This window comes from Aulostomus chinensis, chromosome 10 (genome assembly GCF_037954235.1).
Source record: "Aulostomus chinensis isolate RoL2024-O1b breed Wild chromosome 10, RoL_Achi_v1.0, whole genome shotgun sequence".
Lineage (NCBI taxonomy): Eukaryota > Metazoa > Chordata > Actinopteri > Syngnathiformes > Aulostomidae > Aulostomus > Aulostomus chinensis.
Genome location: NC_141329.1, coordinates 21,933,438 through 21,953,982, shown reverse-complemented (window position 1 = coordinate 21,953,982; position 20,545 = coordinate 21,933,438). Strand labels below are relative to the sequence as shown.

The 20,545-nt window shown below is 39.2% G+C and overlaps 1 protein-coding gene across 2 annotated transcripts in view; it reads right to left on the bottom strand.

Moving 5' to 3' along the window:
• The window catches only part of cntn5 (contactin 5), a 103,590-nt gene that overhangs the window by 43,937 nt on the left and 39,108 nt on the right, over positions 1–20,545 (bottom strand). For both annotated transcript variants that reach the window (XM_086216450.1, XM_086216449.1), the window contains exons 4-8: positions 17,321–17,530; positions 11,466–11,589; positions 11,186–11,361; positions 3,284–3,379; positions 1,729–1,932 (exon numbers count right to left, since the gene is read on the bottom strand). In XM_086216450.1, coding sequence (XP_086072576.1) covers positions 1,729–1,932; positions 3,284–3,379; positions 11,186–11,361; positions 11,466–11,589; positions 17,321–17,530 — 810 coding nt within the window. The remainder of the gene's footprint in view (positions 1–1,728; positions 1,933–3,283; positions 3,380–11,185; positions 11,362–11,465; positions 11,590–17,320; positions 17,531–20,545) is intronic.

Below are 20,545 nucleotides of genomic sequence, written 5' to 3'. Positions count from 1 at the left end.
CAATATTAGGATTCACCGATGTTGCTGTCAGTGTTAAAAGAGAAAATGTCTGATGGGAACATCAGCCGAGCTGCAGTCCTAGTGGAATCTTTACCGTTTACATAATGGGCAATAATGGTTAAAGACCCCATTGATGCAAGTTAAAACATCATTGAAAGTTGAATGTGAAGCTCGATGTCACATAATGAACACGTGTTCTGATTCAGGACTACAGGCACTGCTGTCCATCGAAATACACACACTTCTTTTAGACCACATGGATAAATTAAAAGAGCTGGGTTTTTGAGATAAATGTCTGGGGCTGAGAGCTTAGCACAGCTCTGCGGAAGGTGGGTTGCGATTTGACGATCAATGGCTTCCAGCAGGGTATAATGGAGCCCAGATGCTTGTTTTGATTAAGAGTTGGTGACACTGGTGAGCCACACACAGATCCAGGTTGAACTGTCTACTGTGGAATAATCACTTTTACTGAGACACAGATTGCCATGTCTGATTGGTCTGACTCCAATGGCTGAAGGGCACACACAGCATGGGAACATTTGCGTGTCTGCTGTGAGGGGAGTAAATGCAATTTTCACCATTGTAGAGCAACATTCACAACACTGAAGGATGCTGAGCATTATGTGATATGCAAAGAGATGCAAAGACATTCTTTGGAATAATGGACCCACAGCTGGAGCGACGTCATTCGGTTGTGTGGTGCTATCGGTGAAAGTGCCATCCTTCAAATCGTGCATCGTAGCAACATATAACATAATGGATACTGTTCATTTAATTGCTATACTGCCACCAAAGGTTGAAAAATAACATGGCAATATCTTTATCCAACAATGAACTAAATTGAAATACTGACAACTGACTGACCACGTGCCTTTCAGAACTAAATTTTGCATATCACTTAATGTAATAGCATGAAATAGCACACAGTTAAATGCAAGATATTTAAAATGCCTCTGAGAATGGTTTTATAAAAGGTTATGCAAATACAGAGTATGAATCTTGCTAGAAGGGATGTAATCCTTAAGAGGTAAATTTGTGTTGCAACGTTCAGAACAAACCTGGTTCCAAGGCACAGAGGCCCTTTCACAGCTTCACTGGGGATGTAATCTCAGTGGTTCTTTGAAACCTTGACAGTGACAGGCACCTGTGTGAAGTGATGGACGTTCGTCTGTGTAGTCAGATGTAAAAAGCCTGCAGGTGAAATCCACACCTGAATCCAACAAACAGCTCACCAGCATGGCTCCTGAGAGGCTAGTATAAAAGAGCGGAATCCCATCCACAGCAAGGGCCATTGATTCAGTTAATTTTATGCTGGAAAATGATTTCCCTAATGGCCATTTTCAGCAAAGCACATTGTGAGTGAAGAAGGCTCCCCGCACTAATGTTAAAGCTCAGTGTCTATTTACAGTGTGTATGGAACTCGTAACGCCCCCAACTAGAAAGAGAGAGAGAGAGACTCAATGGAGCAGAAAACAGCTCAGATTTTATTAACCTATCTGACCTGAATTTTCTTCTACAAATACATTATGATACAATGAAATGCATCAGAATATGGAATGTCCCTTTAGAAATAAAAACAATCCAAACATTTTTACACATTCAAATTATAGAGAAAAGGTTGCACTTTTTCTGTGGTTCATCCAATGAAATCCATTAGCGTGGCCTAGCTAGGGGATTCACTGAAATCCATAACTTGCATGTATAAGAGGTGTATTAACTGAGTCTTACCGTCGGTTTTCAGCGTTAGAGGAGTTGGAGGGCTGAGGACCCTTGCATTTGTCACTGTGTTCTTCACTAGACAGATGTAACTTCCAACATCCGAAGGTTGCACCTTTGAGATGTAAAGGTTTCCTGTCTCCTGGGAGATGAAGCGCCGACTGTCCTCAGCAACAAATGAGGGGAACTCATTTAACACCCAGCTGTAGATTATCTCTGGAAAAGCAAGATGGCAACAAATGATATGTCAAATAATTAGTGCAGCACCTTGACCAGTTACTTTGGTCTTATTGTGTGAAAAAAAAGGACTTCATTTCAAATGTTACAGCATCACATCACTTTGCAGGAATTTGCATTAAAAAAGACAGTGAGTGGGAATTAGAGGGAAATAAAATGGATGGATTAAATATGAACAGGATCAACACAGGATAGAGTCGTAGCTGGCAGCATGCTGCTTGCTTTGTGTCTTTTATATATAGGTCTTTATGACTACATCCATCATTATATTATAAAAAGATGACTGTCAAATTCAGGGACAAATTAATCTACTTTATGTTGCCTAACAACATTTCCACAAGTCTTCTGCATCCATTAGCTGTCTGTGCTGCTTCTTTAATGGCCTCTTAGTTAAAAATGAGAACTGCTGTTTTAAGAATGATCACATCGAAAACATTTGAGCTAATTTCATCACTTGATGTAAGCTTAAAGTTGGTGGGTGCAATCAGGTTGATAGCCTTATTGCTTTGTTGGACTAAGTGGACTAAGTGGGAAGGGAAAAAGGGATTAGGGTTCCAAGGATGGATAATTCCATCCTCCATCAGCAATGGCAGACGCTCATCTACCACTCAGCCTCTACCATCATGATTTTAAAAGACCCCTCACACACCCACACAGATCAAAAACAATACAAACAAGGTCTGAAATGAACACCTGCCAAGCCCCAAATACTGGCAGGTTTTCCATTTGGCGAGTATAATCTCATTGCTTAAGGTGCGATAAAAGCTTTGTCACTGCCGTAATGCAAGTGGATGTCAGGGATTTTGCTGGATTTTGTTGGAAAAAAAGGTGTAAAAGACTGGAGAATGTGCGCAGTGCTAGAAAAAAAAAAAAGATTTGCATCCATTGGGATTTTAATTTTCAAAAAATAATAATTTTAATTTTTTAAGGGAATTCTATCCAACATCCCCACCAGTTTCAGTGCAGTGGTGCAGCAGAGCTGATGAATCCCTGGATGATTCATGGCTCACATGAGGAGCTCACAGAGGACAACTACACAGAGGAATATTCAAGATATGCTGCTCGAAAGCAGTGCCTACACTCCGCCTATTTAAAATAATTGACTGTGTAACATTTCTTTTCAGTTCTAATGATCCAACAAATTCCTTTAGAAATGTTCTAGCTCTTGCGTCTCTCACTTAAACAGCACGGATGTGTGGATAGGAGGATCGACAGATAAAACACCAACTGTCAAAAAGTTGTGTAAAAAGTAAAGAATAAATATGAAAAATTATTTAATAAAATGGAATATTCCTATTGTCACAAGAGGCTGTGACTGAAGGTGACTTACCTGGAGAATGAGGAGGAGGGGTACACATGAGTACCACACCTTGGCCTTCACGCACAGAAACCCCACCTCTGGTCTTTGTACTGAATGCACCGATATCTAGAATGACGAGCAAAGACAATCTCTGTCAGCAACAACAGTGAAATATAATGCTCTTATTGAAGTCTAACACTACAAGGCTGTTTTCACAATTATGCACATGGAGTGGAAAGTTCCTCTGCATTTGTCAGGAATCTATCATAGGTGTGGGCTTACATGATTTGCGACCAATCTTGGTCTAATATTCAGCTTAAACAAGTGTGAAGCAAACACTGCAGAAAAGTCTTTCAATAAAGGAGTTGACATATCCTGTGTGGTATTTGCATCATCATAGATGTAGGAGGATTAGATGTAATTTTAAGGATTTTAACAGGATGATAGAATTTTCACGGTGAAAACCACATCAAGAACACAGGATTCACAGATTTTTTTTTTTTTTTTTTTCCCCTGTATACATCCTTACAATTTTGGAGGGGATGTGTCAGCAATGATTGATGTTTAAAAATATGTAGAAAAGACAATAAAGCATTTTTTAATGTTTGTTTTTTAAATGACAATCAAACACCTCACAATCCATCCACAGCCCCCACCACTACACCACAAGTGCTCAAGTGCAGCACTCACTCAATGTCCTTAAGCATTACTGACATTATTTAGAATCATAACATGGCAGTAGGACTTGATCAAAAATACTATGCTATTGCAACACCCAAATCACAGGATCTGTTATTTTTTCATTGAGGTAAAATCGTTCAAGACATCTCTCCATGAATGAAGCAGTCCAGTGATAAACAGATGCCCGGCCTACTAATCATATTTTTTGGACATATTCTTTGCTACAGACCCAGCCAAAAATGAAGCAAAACAAACCAAAAAAATTGAACGTGTAAGCCATCAAAAAAAACAACGTGATTTGTATATGTACTCAGTTAAAAAGTAAATGCAAAAATAAGAATTCACAAATAATATTGCAATAGTAATGTCTCATATAAATCAACCCTCCATGGCAACCTAAATTTTTACCTACTTTTTGTATCAGTAGAATGAGGTAGATTGAATCTAGAATTCTAGATCTGCAGCCTTTTGGATCCTAATAGTGCCTCTTTAATTTGTAGTTGATGGAATGCCAAAGTGTGGAAATTGAGCCACAGGCTGCTGATCCAGGGCAGCTTTCTGTGTCTCCACCACTTTCAATCCATTACTTGGAGGGCCAGTGTTTACAACCACCTTTGACTGTTGGATAATTATTCCTCAGAGTCACTAGTGAAACCTGCATTCCCGGCTAAATTTCTGGCACATTTGATTACGCTCATGGTACATAGCCTTCAGCTCAACTTCCAGTAGACACAAGCACATTTCACAGAACAGCACCTGTATCAAGTAAACATTACATCAAAGCTTAAAGTTCTGAAATCACTTATTTTCACACACACACACACACACACACACACATATATATACTGTATAATATATATATATATATATATATATATATATGAACATATTATATTATATAATTATATAACATATTATATTATATACACACACACACACACACATATATACACACACACACACACACACACACACACACACACACACACACACACAACTACATGTATAGGCACCAAAAGCTAGTTCAAATTGACTGACTGATTGAAACTTTTACCTTCAACTAATTTCTTCAGATTGAACCATCAACTGAATGCCGGGTGGTTCCATCCAAGTAGTGAAGTGATAGTTTATAGGGTTTATTGGACCCTGACTTGCATTTTCTATTATGGTTGTCTTGAGCTGAACTGCCACTCTAAGCACTTGATCACATAATCTTGGCCCATTTGCTAGATGTGACTAGGGGTGATTCATTTGTGCCAACAACCTGACACTGATTGTTACCATGTTCCATATCGAGCAGCTGTCACCCCCCTGCCGACTGCTATCTTCCTCCTCTTTCACCATCTTAAATCACACTTAATCATCAGGTCATGTCTGTGTCCTCCAGTTCTCATGGACAAATAAATAAAGGGTTGTTTGAAAATAAATTCTTTTTTACATTTTTCATTAAGATGGCCAGGACCAATAAGGACCTGCCAAAAATACAACTATTGTTTAAGGACTATATTAAACTATTATCTGACCCAAAGTGCACACTCTCTCTCTGTCTCTCTCTCTCTGACTCTCTCTCTCTGACTCTCTCTCTCTGACTTCTGTTTGCTTTCTACATCTGTTAAAAATATCTTCTTCACACACAGCATTTGATATAAAGTATATTGATGTAGTCCTAGACAAAATTTGACCAGAGCAGCACATCTGCAGGGTCACTCATTATGTGCAGGTACAATGCTTCTTTAGATTTATTCCAATTTATTAGCACAGCAGGCGTAGAATTAAAAAAAAAAAAAAAAAGGGCAGAAATGTCCCGGGTAAAGTTATACTTCATAGCATTACAGGATGGTTGGAGGGAGTGAGAGGGGTCAGAATGGATCAGAGATACTTCCGTGATCAATGAATCAAAAGATCAGATATGGAGGTTTGGGCGAAGCCAATTATTTTGCTGCCCTAATTAGTTATGCAAGAGAAAAGGGGTGGAAGTATTTAATGTACAATAAACCTGAGGTAAAACTACAGTAATTACTGAACATGACTGTTGTCTTTGCCCGACCAGATGTGGCTACGTGTGTTTCTTTACCTTATTCTGACAGTCTACAAACAGTGAAAACAATAGACTTCCCATACAGCTCGCCTAGGTAATTAAATATTGTTTGGCATTTTCATCTCCCTGTATTTCCATTCTGCAACAGCAACTGCTATAGCATGATAACAATTCAACCTAAAGTACATCCAGAAACCATTGTTGTTAGAAATAGTTGGAAAGGGGTTTCTTCAGAAACATCTCCAGGAACACGTACAATTATACATTTTACATTTCACGTATAGCAGCACTGATTGTTTGGAATAGGTGAGCCATTGTTTTAAGCAGTAATACCCACCAGGCACCACCTATACAGACATACAGCGATGTTCAACTGTTTAGTGAGTATGAGGGTAAGAACCTGCACAACAGAAATGATCACTTAACAAAAGTAATAAATGAAGGTCAAGAGGGAGTATTAGTCATTCAAGAACAAGTCATTGATGTATTATGGAACCAGAAGATGAGAATCAAATGAAAATCTCACTGACCTATCATTTCTCTTTGCGAGTGAGTTATATAAGGGAATCAATATTAATGACTTTTTAATAATGTACAAACAGCCCGGTCATTAAACCATCCTCAAAAATTACGAGTCAACATATGTCTGTATGAATCTTTAAAATCCAGAGATGCAGTGATGAAATTTGCAGCAAGCACGGGAGCAGGTGCTCAATGCAAATGAGTTATTTTGAGATCAGTATGAATTCAATCAACAAGCATTAACTACAGATAATGTCAGATTTATAGAACATTTCAGACAGGTTGAGTGTGTGAGTCTTCCAATCCTCAAGTCAAACCACCCAGTTAATTTGATTACTACTGTACAACGCGGCGTTGCTCGATACCTGAGCCTCTGCCAAACTCACGTCTGCAGAGAGAAAGAATAACTCTTTGGGGAGGGAGATCAGAGGCTGCACTTCTGCCAGCTGCCTTCAAAGTCACAGCTGAAATACAGCCCAAGTGTGAGTTCAGCAGCTCAGAGTTTCAAAACAGGAAATAAAGGATCCTACTGAAACATCTTTGCAGCAGAGTACATGTCCACTGGACAGAATATAGAAAGCCTTGACTGATGGTCTTCATGCCCTCTGGCCGTTCCAATCTACTTCTCCCTGACTCCCTGCATTACACAGGACTAAGTCCAGTTTGCCAGCTTGACATCACAACCCTCTAACACCAGCATGGATGGTACGCACAGGTATGTAATCTGAACTCTCGCCTAATCCAGTTAAATCAATCCAGGTTAGACTGGCCCATATAATTTAGCCCAGCCAAGCACAAACAATTAATAAACCTCACAGTCTAAAGCTAAATGTGATATCTAGTACAGTGGTTCTCAAAGTGAGGCCCCACCTTGGGGGCTGGGGGGGGGGGGGGGTGTCCTTTATATAACAGAACCATATTGTTTAGGAAAGGGTTGCATTAACCAGCTGTCTATCACAGTCTAGAATTTTACCTTGATCAACAAACTGACATAGAACCCAAAGCCAATCAGTATACAATTTTTTTTTCCCCCATGGAGGAAAGGCTTCAGTGGCGTTCTTTGCTCTTCTCTCAAAGAAGAAAAACTCTCCAAATCTTTTATAACTGATGCGATGGCAGCATCTACGCTAACCTCTTCAGGAGCTGCCATTGTTGTTTGGAGCCAATAGTCTTGCTCTCGTCACATCTAAACCATGCCCATATCTCCTGAAAGACTGCTGATGGTAAAAGCTTGAAGACTGACAATATAGTTCCTTGCATGATCTCGTAACAACAGAATTTTGCTCAACTAGTTCAAGAGGTTCCCAGCAAAAAAGGGGAATGATCTATTTTCACTGCAATTCTCATGGACTGTATAAAAATACACTGTTAAGTTAGCTGTGGTATTTCCTGCACAACAACGCCGTACTAAACAGGTGTCAGGTGTGTTGCTGTGTTTGTGGAAAGGCAGCACATTTGCTGGAAAATAGCATATATTGCTGGTTATGATCACAGCCAATCAGCAGCTGAACCTGGAGTTAATTAACTCTTGGCTCCTAAAGTATCAGACTAACCAGTGTGCTAGACACATAATAAATCACTTATAAAACGGCCCGTGTAATTAGTGACACCTGTGTTGTCACATGTTGAATAAACAGTAGGACCATTTTCTCACAGTGGCATTTTTTTAATGCATTCTAACAATACCGTGATTAAATTATATTTTGGTCATTATAATTGCAGTATGAAATTTCACACCTTATCCCTTATCCTGGTCATAGTCTGCAAACATCATAGAATTGAAACACTTAGCATCAATAAATGTTAACCCAAAACGATATCACAACAATCAATTTGAGATTGTGGAAAGACTGAACAGAGATTCAGCGACATCCTTAAAGTAGTTTTCCTATTGTCTTAAACCCACCAGTCATTGCAGGTGTTGCATCTGGGACGCCATACTAACAGCTTGTCTCGGCAAAAAGTGCTACAGCTTGGCTTTTGTTTGTCTCACACATTGAACACATGCGGCGTGGCTTCTATATTACAGTTGTCCACAGAGGCTGTGTTTTGGCCCACGTGTCACTCACATCTTAGACCCAAAGTCTACAGTGATTATGTTTTCCCAAAGCTGTGACCTACACTCAGTTCAAGGCTTGAATGAATCCTGTGTGCACAGAACAGTAGAATGAAGGTGCTGCTGATGCTTTCCTAGTCTGGGTGTAAAATCACAAGTTTCTACATGATGCAATCTCGCATTGATTTTCATCAGGGATTTTTTATACATCGAAATGTGCCTCAATGAGTTTTTGGTTCTAAATTTCACATATAACAAAATTTGAACATCTAATTAGTAAATGCAGGCGTAGCACAGCTATCATTGAAAGGATAAATATAGGGCTATATTCTTGAGTGTTCATGTTGAATAGACAAGCAGGTAAAGCCATGTGAATGGTTGCCTGCAACAAGTGTGCACAACATGCTGCCACATGATACCACAGAGGGACAAGGTGTAGGCGGGTAAGGCTGGTAGCATGGCCTATTAGCTGGTGGATGCCAGTTAGCCCAATTGTATCAACAGACAGATGATATAATTAGGATTTCCACAGTGCACTTTATATACAGTGTCTCAAATCAACCATAAAAACTCAGGTCTCCATGGTTCTCTTATCATACATGAGCAGTAGAACATAGTAGGATAACCTGCACCAAATTGTCACTGAGGAGGGCTCTCCATTGTGGATGTCAGCCAGGGTAGCATATAGCAGTACTGTGTTTCATCACATCAAAACAAAAGAGGAGAGGTTGCATTTTGGCTCTATTTGATCTAGGCAGTACTTCCACGGATGTAATAAGTCAAAAACTGCATCACAGAGATTATCCAAATATTGCTGCAATGGCTGTGAACATGTGCAGAGATGCATCAGCATGTATACACCACATCAATACATTTGACAGTTCCATTACTTCAGTTTATCAGTGCTGAGTGATGGATTATTACCCACCTATATACTAAATTCTGTGTAAGGGGAAGGTTTAGAATAATATGAGTCCGTTATGAGTAATTTATTCAAATCTATTTGTGTTATTTATCCTCCTAGGTTAATTTTAAGCACATTAATAGCATGATAGACTTGAAGTATCATCCAGATAAAGAAATCAAAAGCGCAGAAACATTCAGATGAATTGCATAAAAAAACTGTCATGACACTGTAAAAATAGAATATTGCATCAGCCAATATAAATATGATGATGACACGGTGTCAATCGCATTCACAGTAATAAATGACTAAAATTGCTGTTTATGTCTCACCTTGAAGCTTGGATTTCTAAATGAGCTATTAAATCAATCCATTGTTCATTTTTAGCCATATTTGATTTTTACACATCATTTTGACCATCGAGTGGAGGGATGAGAATGAAGAGCTCTGGACAGTTCAGGGTACACTGAGTCATAGTCTCTGTATACTAAGGAGCAGCTCTATTGCTCCGAAACAGAGAGCACTTTTGATAGTGTGTGTGTGTCTGCGTTTTCCATCTGGGCATTTCAGCTTGCAAATGACCTGACTTCTTTCAATTTTTGTACACATTTTTGACATGAAATTCTGGAGACGAAAAAACTAGAACACAATTGTTCTTTTGACCGAAAGAAAACTTTGATTTGACAGAAGTCCTTTTTTCCTGTCGGTTTCAGGGTAATCCAGCCATTCGTTTCCTATGTAATTCCTGGAACACCTGTAATTCGCTATAAAAACACATGAGACCTTGTAGTATATTTTCAGCTGCAGCTCAGTGACTGGGAACGGTAAGCTCCCTGTAGGCATGCTAAAAAGGCTATTACGGTCATTGCTCCCGAGGAAACTGTTGAGAAAACCAACAATGCATTTTCCTTCGAGCATAGTGGCCCTGGTCCTCTTTGTGTGCTGCTTTAGTCTGTGATGATGTTTTGGAGGTACGCCAGCGGATTACTGGGGGAAGAAATGCTTTTTGCTCCCATTTACCATTGAGACATGACATTTGAGGGCATATATCCTGTTAACAGAGCAACTCAACAATATCAGATACAGCCAGTGGGAAACAGTGCAGCTTGGTGCAAATCAACAGTATCAGATTGAGCCAGACAGAAAGAGAGCTTGAATCTTCCCCTACTCTAAAGGTGTCTTCACATCTACCTTGTTTGGTCTCGCTCTAACTGAACTGTGGTTCAGTTCATTGGCACTGGTGTGAACATTGCAATCATACTCGAGTGCTCACCAAAAGAAGACTGGTAAGGATCGTTTGCGGTGAGAGGGTGATCTGACCTTGATCTCAGCCAACAAACAGTGTGCTCCTTTTTCTATTCAAAATGGTCCCACACCAAACTTCAGCGTGACCTCTTCCTGTTGCGTTAGCATCAGCAGCAGTGAATAGCGAGCAAACTATTTTCGTTTCGTCCTCTGTCTACTAAAACTAGTTAAATATCGCCCCCCAATGGTAAAATGTCTCCTTGCTCCATAATAGGGAAATAATACAACACTGCCTCCTTTGATAGACGAAATTTAAAGTGTTAGCCAAAACTTATAACAATCAACTAGCAATAACTAATCAATGACTAACCCTTACAGACCAAAATGTACATATTTTATTGCACATTTATATATTGGTTACCTATTAGTTACCCTACTAGAACTATAAATATGGCTCGATTAAAATAATAAACAAAAAATACTCACAAGCAAACTGTAAATGAGCATCCCGACTTAGGACAGTCCCAAAGCTGTTTTCTGCTTTACACTGGTACTTCCCATAGTCAGCCGTCTCACTTGCATTGGTAATAATTAGGTTTCCATCAATGAAGCTGTAGCGGTAATCTGCATCTGCATCTACCTCTGTCCCATTGATGTACCAACTGCAAAACACAAAGAGGATGAGATTTAAATATTTGATGAATGATGAGCTAATGAGCAGAGGAAGTAGGATTGCAATTAGGAGACAGACAAATATATGTCACACCTGTATGTGGGCGGTGGATTCCCTCGAGCTTCACAGTGCAACATAACTTTATTTTCACCAGCATCCAAAGGAAAAATGACATCATCTGGTTCGTGGATGAAAACAGGGCCAAACTCTTCATTTTCTATGAGAAAAAGAAAGATATAGACAATGATGAATGCAATTATCCCAACAGGAATGCCGCTCAGTTTTTTCATTTGTGCTCAGTTTAATTAGTGTGAGAGCATACTTCCTACCAACCTCCATTACACTAAACAGAATAATAAGATATTTGGTCACATAGCATAGCAGAAATAGAGTGTGAATTTGTTTTCAGTGAGAGAGGCTGGTTGCACTTGTGAAATAATGTCTTATATTAAAGGTGATCGTTATAATATGATTTAGGCAAATAAGATTTCCGTGGTGAAAAATGATCATTCAGAAATGTCATGCTGTTAAGCTCAACCTTTAAGCTATCATCCAATTCTTTTCACGTCTTTTGGACCCAGTGTTGTTTGCCTAGAGGACCAAGATCTAAGCCAACAGTGCTGTCATCATGGGTCTTATCATATTTGAATAATATTTTGGAACACTTTGCAATTGTGCTCACGCCCAAACCTGAGTAAAAATTGTTACTGCAGTTGTTGTGGCCTGTTTTCTACTATGACCTGAATTCACACTGCACATTAAAGCAGTTTGCTATTGTGCGTGTCCAGTTGTATATAACCTGGTTGAATGACTTAATCAAACACTGTTGCATTTCTAAGAAAATGCAATTTATTGTATAACAAAAAAAAGGCCAAAAAATGTATCTTAATAACAATAAGCTGAAGCAAAATTGCAAACAACACAAACTCCAATGCGTGGTGATACAAATTCTTTCTTAGCAAAAAAAATACAGGGGACCTTCTCTTGAACGTCATATAGTACTACTTAATTTTCGCCTCGTCCTTTACGTCATGGTTGACTGCACTTGAAATTCAGTTCTGCACATACACTCACCACGCCATTAGCTAGACCTGCACAACAATACTGCCAGTCTTTCAACAAAACCTACTTTATACGTTTTTGTTGACACTGTCAGAAATGCAGTAATTGTATTAGATAATTATTATTGAGGTCATAACGGATGTGGCTGCACTGGATTGCATTTTCATAACTTGTCTTTCTGACCATGTGCACCTCCCTGATGTGTAGTAGCGGTGGAAAAATATGTATCACACAGCTTAATATAGTCCCAATTCCAGTTTGACAAGTGTGAACAGAAAATCGATAACAGTACCAATCAGAACTGTACGGAAGATTTAATGTAGTGGATCAGAGATTCCCTGGAACCAAACTCAAGGGGCTCTATTCCCAAGGCTGATGGACAACCAGAGTGAGTAGCGCAATCACGGTTTGGTATTTCATTAACCTTAGAAGTTTCTTTACCCATCTGTTTGGTACATTTTTGCAGGACACACAAATGGAGAGAAGTAAACAGAAATGTAAATCTTCTACCATCTTTATCAACGGGGGCTTCAAAGCAATGACAAATTAATACCTACAAATAAATTGTTCCAAACAAACACATTCCTGTTGGATTCCATGTAAATCATCAAGTCCATCAGCTAATTTCAATTTTGAATTTCATTTAAATATAACGTCTTGATGTGTAAAGCTGCTGACAGCATGAAGCGATAAATGTTACATCATGTTGCAATGAATATTAAACACATTCATAAATAAATTGCTATACAATTTTTTTGTTACAGAATCCAATTAAAATATAGAATTACAAATTCTCGTAATGAAATAAAATTGAGTCTACAAATGAGATTGTGGAAAAAACAAAACAAAACCACAAATGTTTTCCCTGATTTAAAGAGCAACTGTGACAATGTCAAGTGGCTTTTATGTCAGATTTTATCTCAGATTTGGTCTCTCCTCGGCACAATAGCACCAACATGTTCGCTGGTATTTCCTGCTCCTCAGCCCCCATTGAAAGTGTGCTCAGTTCCCTTGAGCGCTCTACTCTTTGATCTAGCCTTTTGTTATGGCTGAACGTTTCCTACGGCAGGTATTCTGCTGCTCAGAGTGTCAGTCTTTACAACAGACAGCTGAACCTTACGTTCTTTTATCAGTAGGACAAGTCTTTGATGAGATCTTGAATTCATGTGGAATGTGGGATTATTTAGCTGATTGTGTTTGCTCTTTGTGTTAACATGTGACTGCACAGTACAGGCTTCGGACTTTCTTACGGTCTATAAAAAGGTATTAAACTGCAGTTTGTCTCACAAATATATCCAACTGATCAAGGAGAAGTTATCATTGTCATTAAAAAAAAAACATCTCCCATCTCATGTTTACACTGGTTTTGATGTTTTCGTACACAGAGGATAATGGGCCGCCAAAACTGAATGTCATCTTCCAGTGGGAGTTATAATCAGTTGTTGTAAAATTTGACAAAATCTTGGGAGTATTTCAATGTTTATGTGGACATTGAATCCAAACATTGTACACAAAAGGTCGTGTTTTGTAGCCTACTGTTTGTTGTTTTCCTGGACCCTGGGGCTGCTGAGTTATAGCTGCTGTCAATATAGACACAGTCACAGGAAGTGAGCCTGCAGGGCTTTGAATAATTTGGAATTTCTCCACTGTTCTTTTTATTGGTTGTTCTGTCACTTGTTGATGGCTGTGTGATTTGTGAATGTGACTGTGCTCAAAGTCCCCAAGTAGCTGATTAGAATGTCCTCTGTCTTGTTTTGTTTGCTGTTCTACATAATACTACAGGCATTGCAGGCTCATTTGTTTATGCCGATAATTCAGGTTAGCTATGTATGCAGCAGATGCACATGCATCCACTGTATATGCAGTAGTTTGTTTTCTCTTTAGAAATACATTGTCTCTGTTATCATTAAAATGTTATGTGGTGTAATGTATTAGCATCACAATAGCGGCCTCCCCCTTGTTTACTAAGGTCCAAAAGACAAACAATAACAGCTACCAAAGGATGATAGTCATTCCTGATGTGGTGCTATTGTGGTAGTTTGCTTTTTGACACGTGTGTGTGTTTGTGTGTGTGTGTGTGTGTGTGTGTGTGTGTGTGTGTGGGGGGGGGGGGTCAGTCTTCCTGAGCTGAAGGAGAAAGCTCCTTCTTTTATATCAGCTGCAATCAGTCCCACCACTGTCTAGCGCAGGGGTGGGCAACCATGTGCCATGGAGAGCCGTGTGTATGCAGGTTTTCCTTCCAACCAAACACTTTAACAGGTGATTCCACTGATTAACACACCTTCAGCCACAGATGAGTGTTAATCAGTGGAATCACCTGTTAAAGTGTTTGGTTGGAAGGAAAACCTGCATACACACGGCCCTCCATGGCACATGGTTGCCCACCCCTGGTCTAGAGTATCGTCTGGATGCAGGAAGGCAGTCGAGACTTGTAGGAGAGGACAGTGGTGAGGACCTTCAAAAGCTGGGTGGCAAACCTACATACATTTTTTATTTTACTTGCACATCACTGCAGCTGCATTCGCCCTAAGACACACAGAGACCCAGCTCATATAGTTGATGGATGTAGACTGAAAAGACAAAAACCTTTACAGTGTATTCAATGTGGTCACAGTGTGTCCCTGACCAACTCTGGAGGTGGCCAGGCTGTCATAATCCATGAAATCAATGGGTCTTGGGTGCAGTTTGCACATGTACTTTTATGTGGTCAAGTGCTATTTGAGTGTAATCTGATCAACCTAAACTGCATTTTAATGCCATGTGTTATTTAAAACTCCTCTTGTACTACTGAAATGAGCACTTGTAGTTTCATAGTTTATTGAACCAGCCCCTCTAAAAGCCTCGCTAGCCTGGGCCTGGCCCTGTGATTTACACTGGCTAGAAGTGCCACTGCATCTAGAAGAACCATCAAATTAAATCTCAAGTAAGCTCCTTATAGTTATTGTTTCATTTCACATCCAGTATCTGGGAGCCGAAAGCCATAGCAACAAAAACAACGTTGTCATCCTCCCTGACTGCACTTTAATTCTGGACTGGAGCAGTGGAACCTGATATATATTATACTGCAGTGACACATAAAAATACTTAGCTATGTGTACTGCTTCAGCTCAAAGGGGAACTGAGCTGACTTCCAACTATTTGATAAATGGACAATGAGGCACAACTAAAAAGTGACCACTGTATTAGACCAATGATTGGAAGCATACCTTTGGAGGTCGTCTATGGATTCAATTTAACACTTTTTAGAGCTTTTTTTGTATTACTATTATTGAAATTTAAGGCATGGAGAGGCAAAGGTAAAATAATCTCTGTCAAACAAGTGAACTCAAATGATGTTCCTGCTTCCTGGACATGTGATTCCACCTCTTGAGCCACAATAATCAACAATAAGCACTTTCTGTCATCGTCTTTATCCACTAGGAGTAGTTGTCCCTCTCCATCTATTTATAATACAATTTGCATTTTTCTATTCAAGTTTTTTTAAACATTGCACAGAGAGTCATGTCAGAGCAGAACCTCAATGACGTTCCTTAGTTGGGGAGGCGTAGGTATCCATCCTCCATTACTGGAAGTCTGGCCACGCTACTAAGCACACCACCTGTTTTGTAACCATTGACAATGTTAACAAGCTGGAGGCTGAAAAGAAAGCTTTCAGGTGAGTAAGGACATATGCTCTCTGTGTGTATTAAACACTAACATAGACGTTGTTGCATCACTCAACTTCAAGTGCCACGGCCATCTGTCAGTCACAGAGCCAACAAAAGCAATATCCCCTTTAAGCCATCAAAGGTGGATTACTTTTTTTGTCATTCATTTCATTCACTGAGCATCAATCCAGTGCAAATGTGTATTGCTCCCGTCACTGCAGACCATGGACAGGCATTGCACTTGCCGAGGTTATACAGATGTAAGTAATTTCATGGCTACATAGTGAAAATTCTGAGGCACAAAAAGGAATGAAAAGACTAAAAATATAGTACAAAGGGCAGAATGAAATGAAGTGGTGTAATACGTTGTTATTTCGTTATCCTGCTTTACATGACAACTTCCATATCTCCACTGTGTGCCTGCAGATTACTTAGATTAAAGGAGAACTCCAGATGCAATAATTAGGATGTGATTAATTACAAATCAAAAGCTCAATGTGTCACTTTATCATCAAGAATTATCCACGGCAAGGGATAAATGTATAGATTTATTAGAGTGTGTAATTTATCATGCTGTGTTTGGGGTGTTTAATCTTCTCGTTTGGCAAAGATATCCATCATATCTATAGCTTCCATAGTGACAGGAACACAGAAAGCTGCATATTGCCACAATCCCTCTTCAATTTCACAAAGAGCATGACCCTGGTCACTCCAGCCTGTACACACTGATGATGGATGGGTGAGATTCATTTCCAAACCAGACCTAAACTGGCAGTAAGCCTGCACCCATAAAGTGAGAGCAGACATGGCAGACTGTTGGCAAAGTGCAGAATATAGCGGAGTGCATTCACACCAACTGTGTTTGTAAATGTTGTGTATATTCAAACTTTTGGGTGTTCAGTTTAGTTGGTTTTGGCAAGTGAAAACAACACTATTTGAACTTGTGTGGCACCTTCTGACAACCTGAAAATTGAGGTCTCCGTCCTGCAAGGGGGACTGGTCAGAACTGAGAATGCAATTCAATAACAATTGCCACCAAAGGCAAGCAGTCCTGAGAGAGGCAGACATGCTGATATTAGATAGACATTACTCCTGACAGAATACATTGAGGGGAAACCTCACACCACAGATGGTCATATTCAGGTTTCTCTTGAACAAAAAAACCATCACAGGATACAGGTTGCACGGGTGTTTGTGGCTAAAGACTCAGGTTAGCTTTGACTGGCCCTTTTGTTTTACCTTCACTTCTGTAGTCCTCCTGAGAGCTGAAGAGACTCAGGGCCGGCAGTGGGTGACTTGAGAAAAGCGGCCAATCAGGAGTCACCAGCCCCCCACCGTGGTGTTGTCGAGGTCGGCTGCGAGAGTTGAGCAGTGACGAGGAGCTGTCGGGTTTCATTCTTAATACTGCTGCATAGGATATGGGTCGGGCTGCAACAGCTCTTGCAAAGTCTGGACAAAAAGATGAAACACAAGAGTTATGTTGAGAGAGTGAAACAAGTCCGCTCCCAAAGGACAATGATAATATGGTAGATTTGTAAAATCATCAATTGTGGACAAATGATTACAGAAATGTTTAAATATACATTGTCTTCAGAGCTCTGTTATTTATAGTATACCCTCAATAGCGTCTTCTTAATAACAAGTGAGCCGGCGTCATTCTCCCATGTTAAGATTAATAATAACATCAGGATAAGTAGGTATCAAAATCCAGACTAAAATAGGTGCAAAAAACTGCAATGCAATTCTCAGAGTTGGCAAAAACATAAACGCACTTTAAAAAGCATGGGAATACTGTATATATGTGATGATTTATGTCCAGCCAGGCATGCTGGTGTTATAGTTTCTTTGTTTTAGGCTCAAATCAAAGTCTTTGTGGTTTGCCGAGGATAAAGGTAGCTACAGAAAACAATGTGCTTGAGATTTTTAAAGAGTAACATTGTTCGGACAGTTTTTCTTTAGTTAGTAGTTGATGGCCAGTGTCACAAATAGCTTCAAGCTAAATCTATGTTAATGGCTCTTTCTGCATTCTGCAGTAAAAAAAAGAAGTGATGCCAAGGGGGGGAAAAAATGTTTCTGTGAGCTTAAGACCCCTTTCAGTGAGTATTTGAAAGGCAAAATAGGTGTTTTTTGTTGAAGTATCATTTTAAGTGGAAATGTGCTTTCCTTTCATTGTGCCATAATGCCAGAGCATCTTTGGGAAATCGCTGTCACAAAAGTTTCAAATGGAACGAAATTTAAGGTGTGACAAGATTGGAGAGAAACAGCACCCTATAAAGTGGAAAAATAAAATGAACAGAGGTTCCTCTTTAAAATGTCAAAACATTCTTCCGATATGTCCTTTTGATAAATCCTGTCCAATATATAAAAAAAAGGAAATGTGCCAACATTCTGTGTTTTATGATACACGTGGTATTAGGTGTCACATGACCATTGAACATCCATGCCCGCCTTTCTTTCTTAAGGAACTGTAGGTACATGTCTGCGGGATCAGAACTCCAGATATTATGAACATGTTGGTGTACATTCATAATGCATTTCAGAGCAAAAGACTGAAAATTTCAAGCTCAGCAAGAATTATAGAAGAGTGAGTTTGGAGTGTTTTGCACTAGAAAACTGAAGAATATTTCTGTGCCCTTTGGGACTCCAGCTGTAGAAAAAAACTTAACAAAACTATTATCTACAGCAGAGAGTGGGAAATTAATGTATTACATTTCATAGGGCAAAGCAGAAAATGTAACACCATTTGACATAAAAAGAATTCTGAGTTTGAAAATTGATAGGCAAAGAAATTAGATATTGGTTTTTAACTGAATAATAAATCATTCATCTCACTGAGAATTTGATCATTTGAGGAAACACCCTTTTTTTTAAAAAGAATTTCGTCAACTAAAAGGGTGCTACAGTAAGAAGGAAAAAACAAAAGTTTCTTTAGGTGAAAGCAGGCATGTCAGAAGGATGCTGACACTGGTTTTGCTGAACAAATGAGTCTTTGAAAAATGTCCCTCTCTTGATGATTTTGAAAGAGCTACTTTTGCTTACCAGCATGTACTGGGTTGAAAGCATTGCCATTCTATTGTTCTCATTTTGGCCATATTCATTGATTTGTCAGCATGTATTTTTATATTGCACAGGCTGTTTTTCAACTACTTGTCTTTTTTTTTTTTGCTTGGTTCCAGGTTTTAGCTTTGGAAAGACCTTCTGTGCAGTGAAACAGTGATCCAATGTGTACTGTTTAATAGTTTACAGCTCAGGCACATCTTGACCATATTTGTTCAGCAAGTTTAGGCTTTTTTTATTTTTAGTCCAACTGGGATTTCAGATATTTCTTTTCCTTATTTTCTATTTGTGAAATTGCATGACAGACAAATTGGGCGAACAAACAATGCAATACAGAGGTCAAAATCAACAAAAGAGATGTAAAGGGAACAGCCTGAAGCAGTCACAGTCACACATAAATGATGTGCTGAGGGTCCTTAGATCTGAAAAGGGAGAAATTGGTGTGTGTGTGAGAGAGAGAGAGAGAGAGAGAGAGAGAGAGAGAGAGAGAGAGTGTGTGTGTGTGTGTGTGTGTGTGTGTGTGTGTGTGTGTGTGTGTGTGTGTCCAGGGATGTAATAATGATAATTGATATATGATTAAGTAAAATTGCTATAGCTGGAATAATGTGACAATAATATGTGATTCAGTCTGATATACTAATCAGATATAATTAGTGAACTATTATCATTATTAATCTACGATCAAATAACTATGATAACAATAACCGGAGACCCGGTTGGTCTCTTTGACCACAGTGATGTGTAGGGCTGGGGAAGAGTGAATTTACTTCAGAGTTTTGACCGTAATATGTGATATGTATCAAATTATAAAAACAATTTTCAGTAAAAACACTGTTTGAATGGTACATAAATAACAAAACTCAAATGATGTGTGCAGCCAGGTTGTGTATCCAAGCAACTTGTGTTTTTAATGTTTTGTTGCTTTGGAAATTGTAAGAGAAAAATATGCTTGGCAAGATGAATTTCGAATGACTAGTGAATGCTTAACAAGCCCCCCATGGAGGCACAGGAGCGTGAGCTTGCACTTACAAATTAAGTGACCAACCTGTGCACACCACAGCATTTTGCAAAACCTGCAGCCAATCTAATAAGTCGGTCTAATTACCTTGTCCTGTCCTCTGTGTCATGTCAAAAGACCTGCAGCTGTCCCGTAGTGACATTGCAAGTACAAGTATTCTTCACTGGATTACACGGCTGAGGGAACAAGCTTCCACATTACAGCAATTTTCATGTATAAAAAGCTGTGTGCCTTATCTTTTAATGTGTGGTTATGTTTCATATTGCAATTCAGTGGACTAAAACACAACGCTTGCCACAGTAAGCACTGGATTAAGAACCGGTAACAAGTACTCTTTTTTTCCTTTTACTTCATCAAAACTAATTCAAACTGAAATAATGGATCAGGAA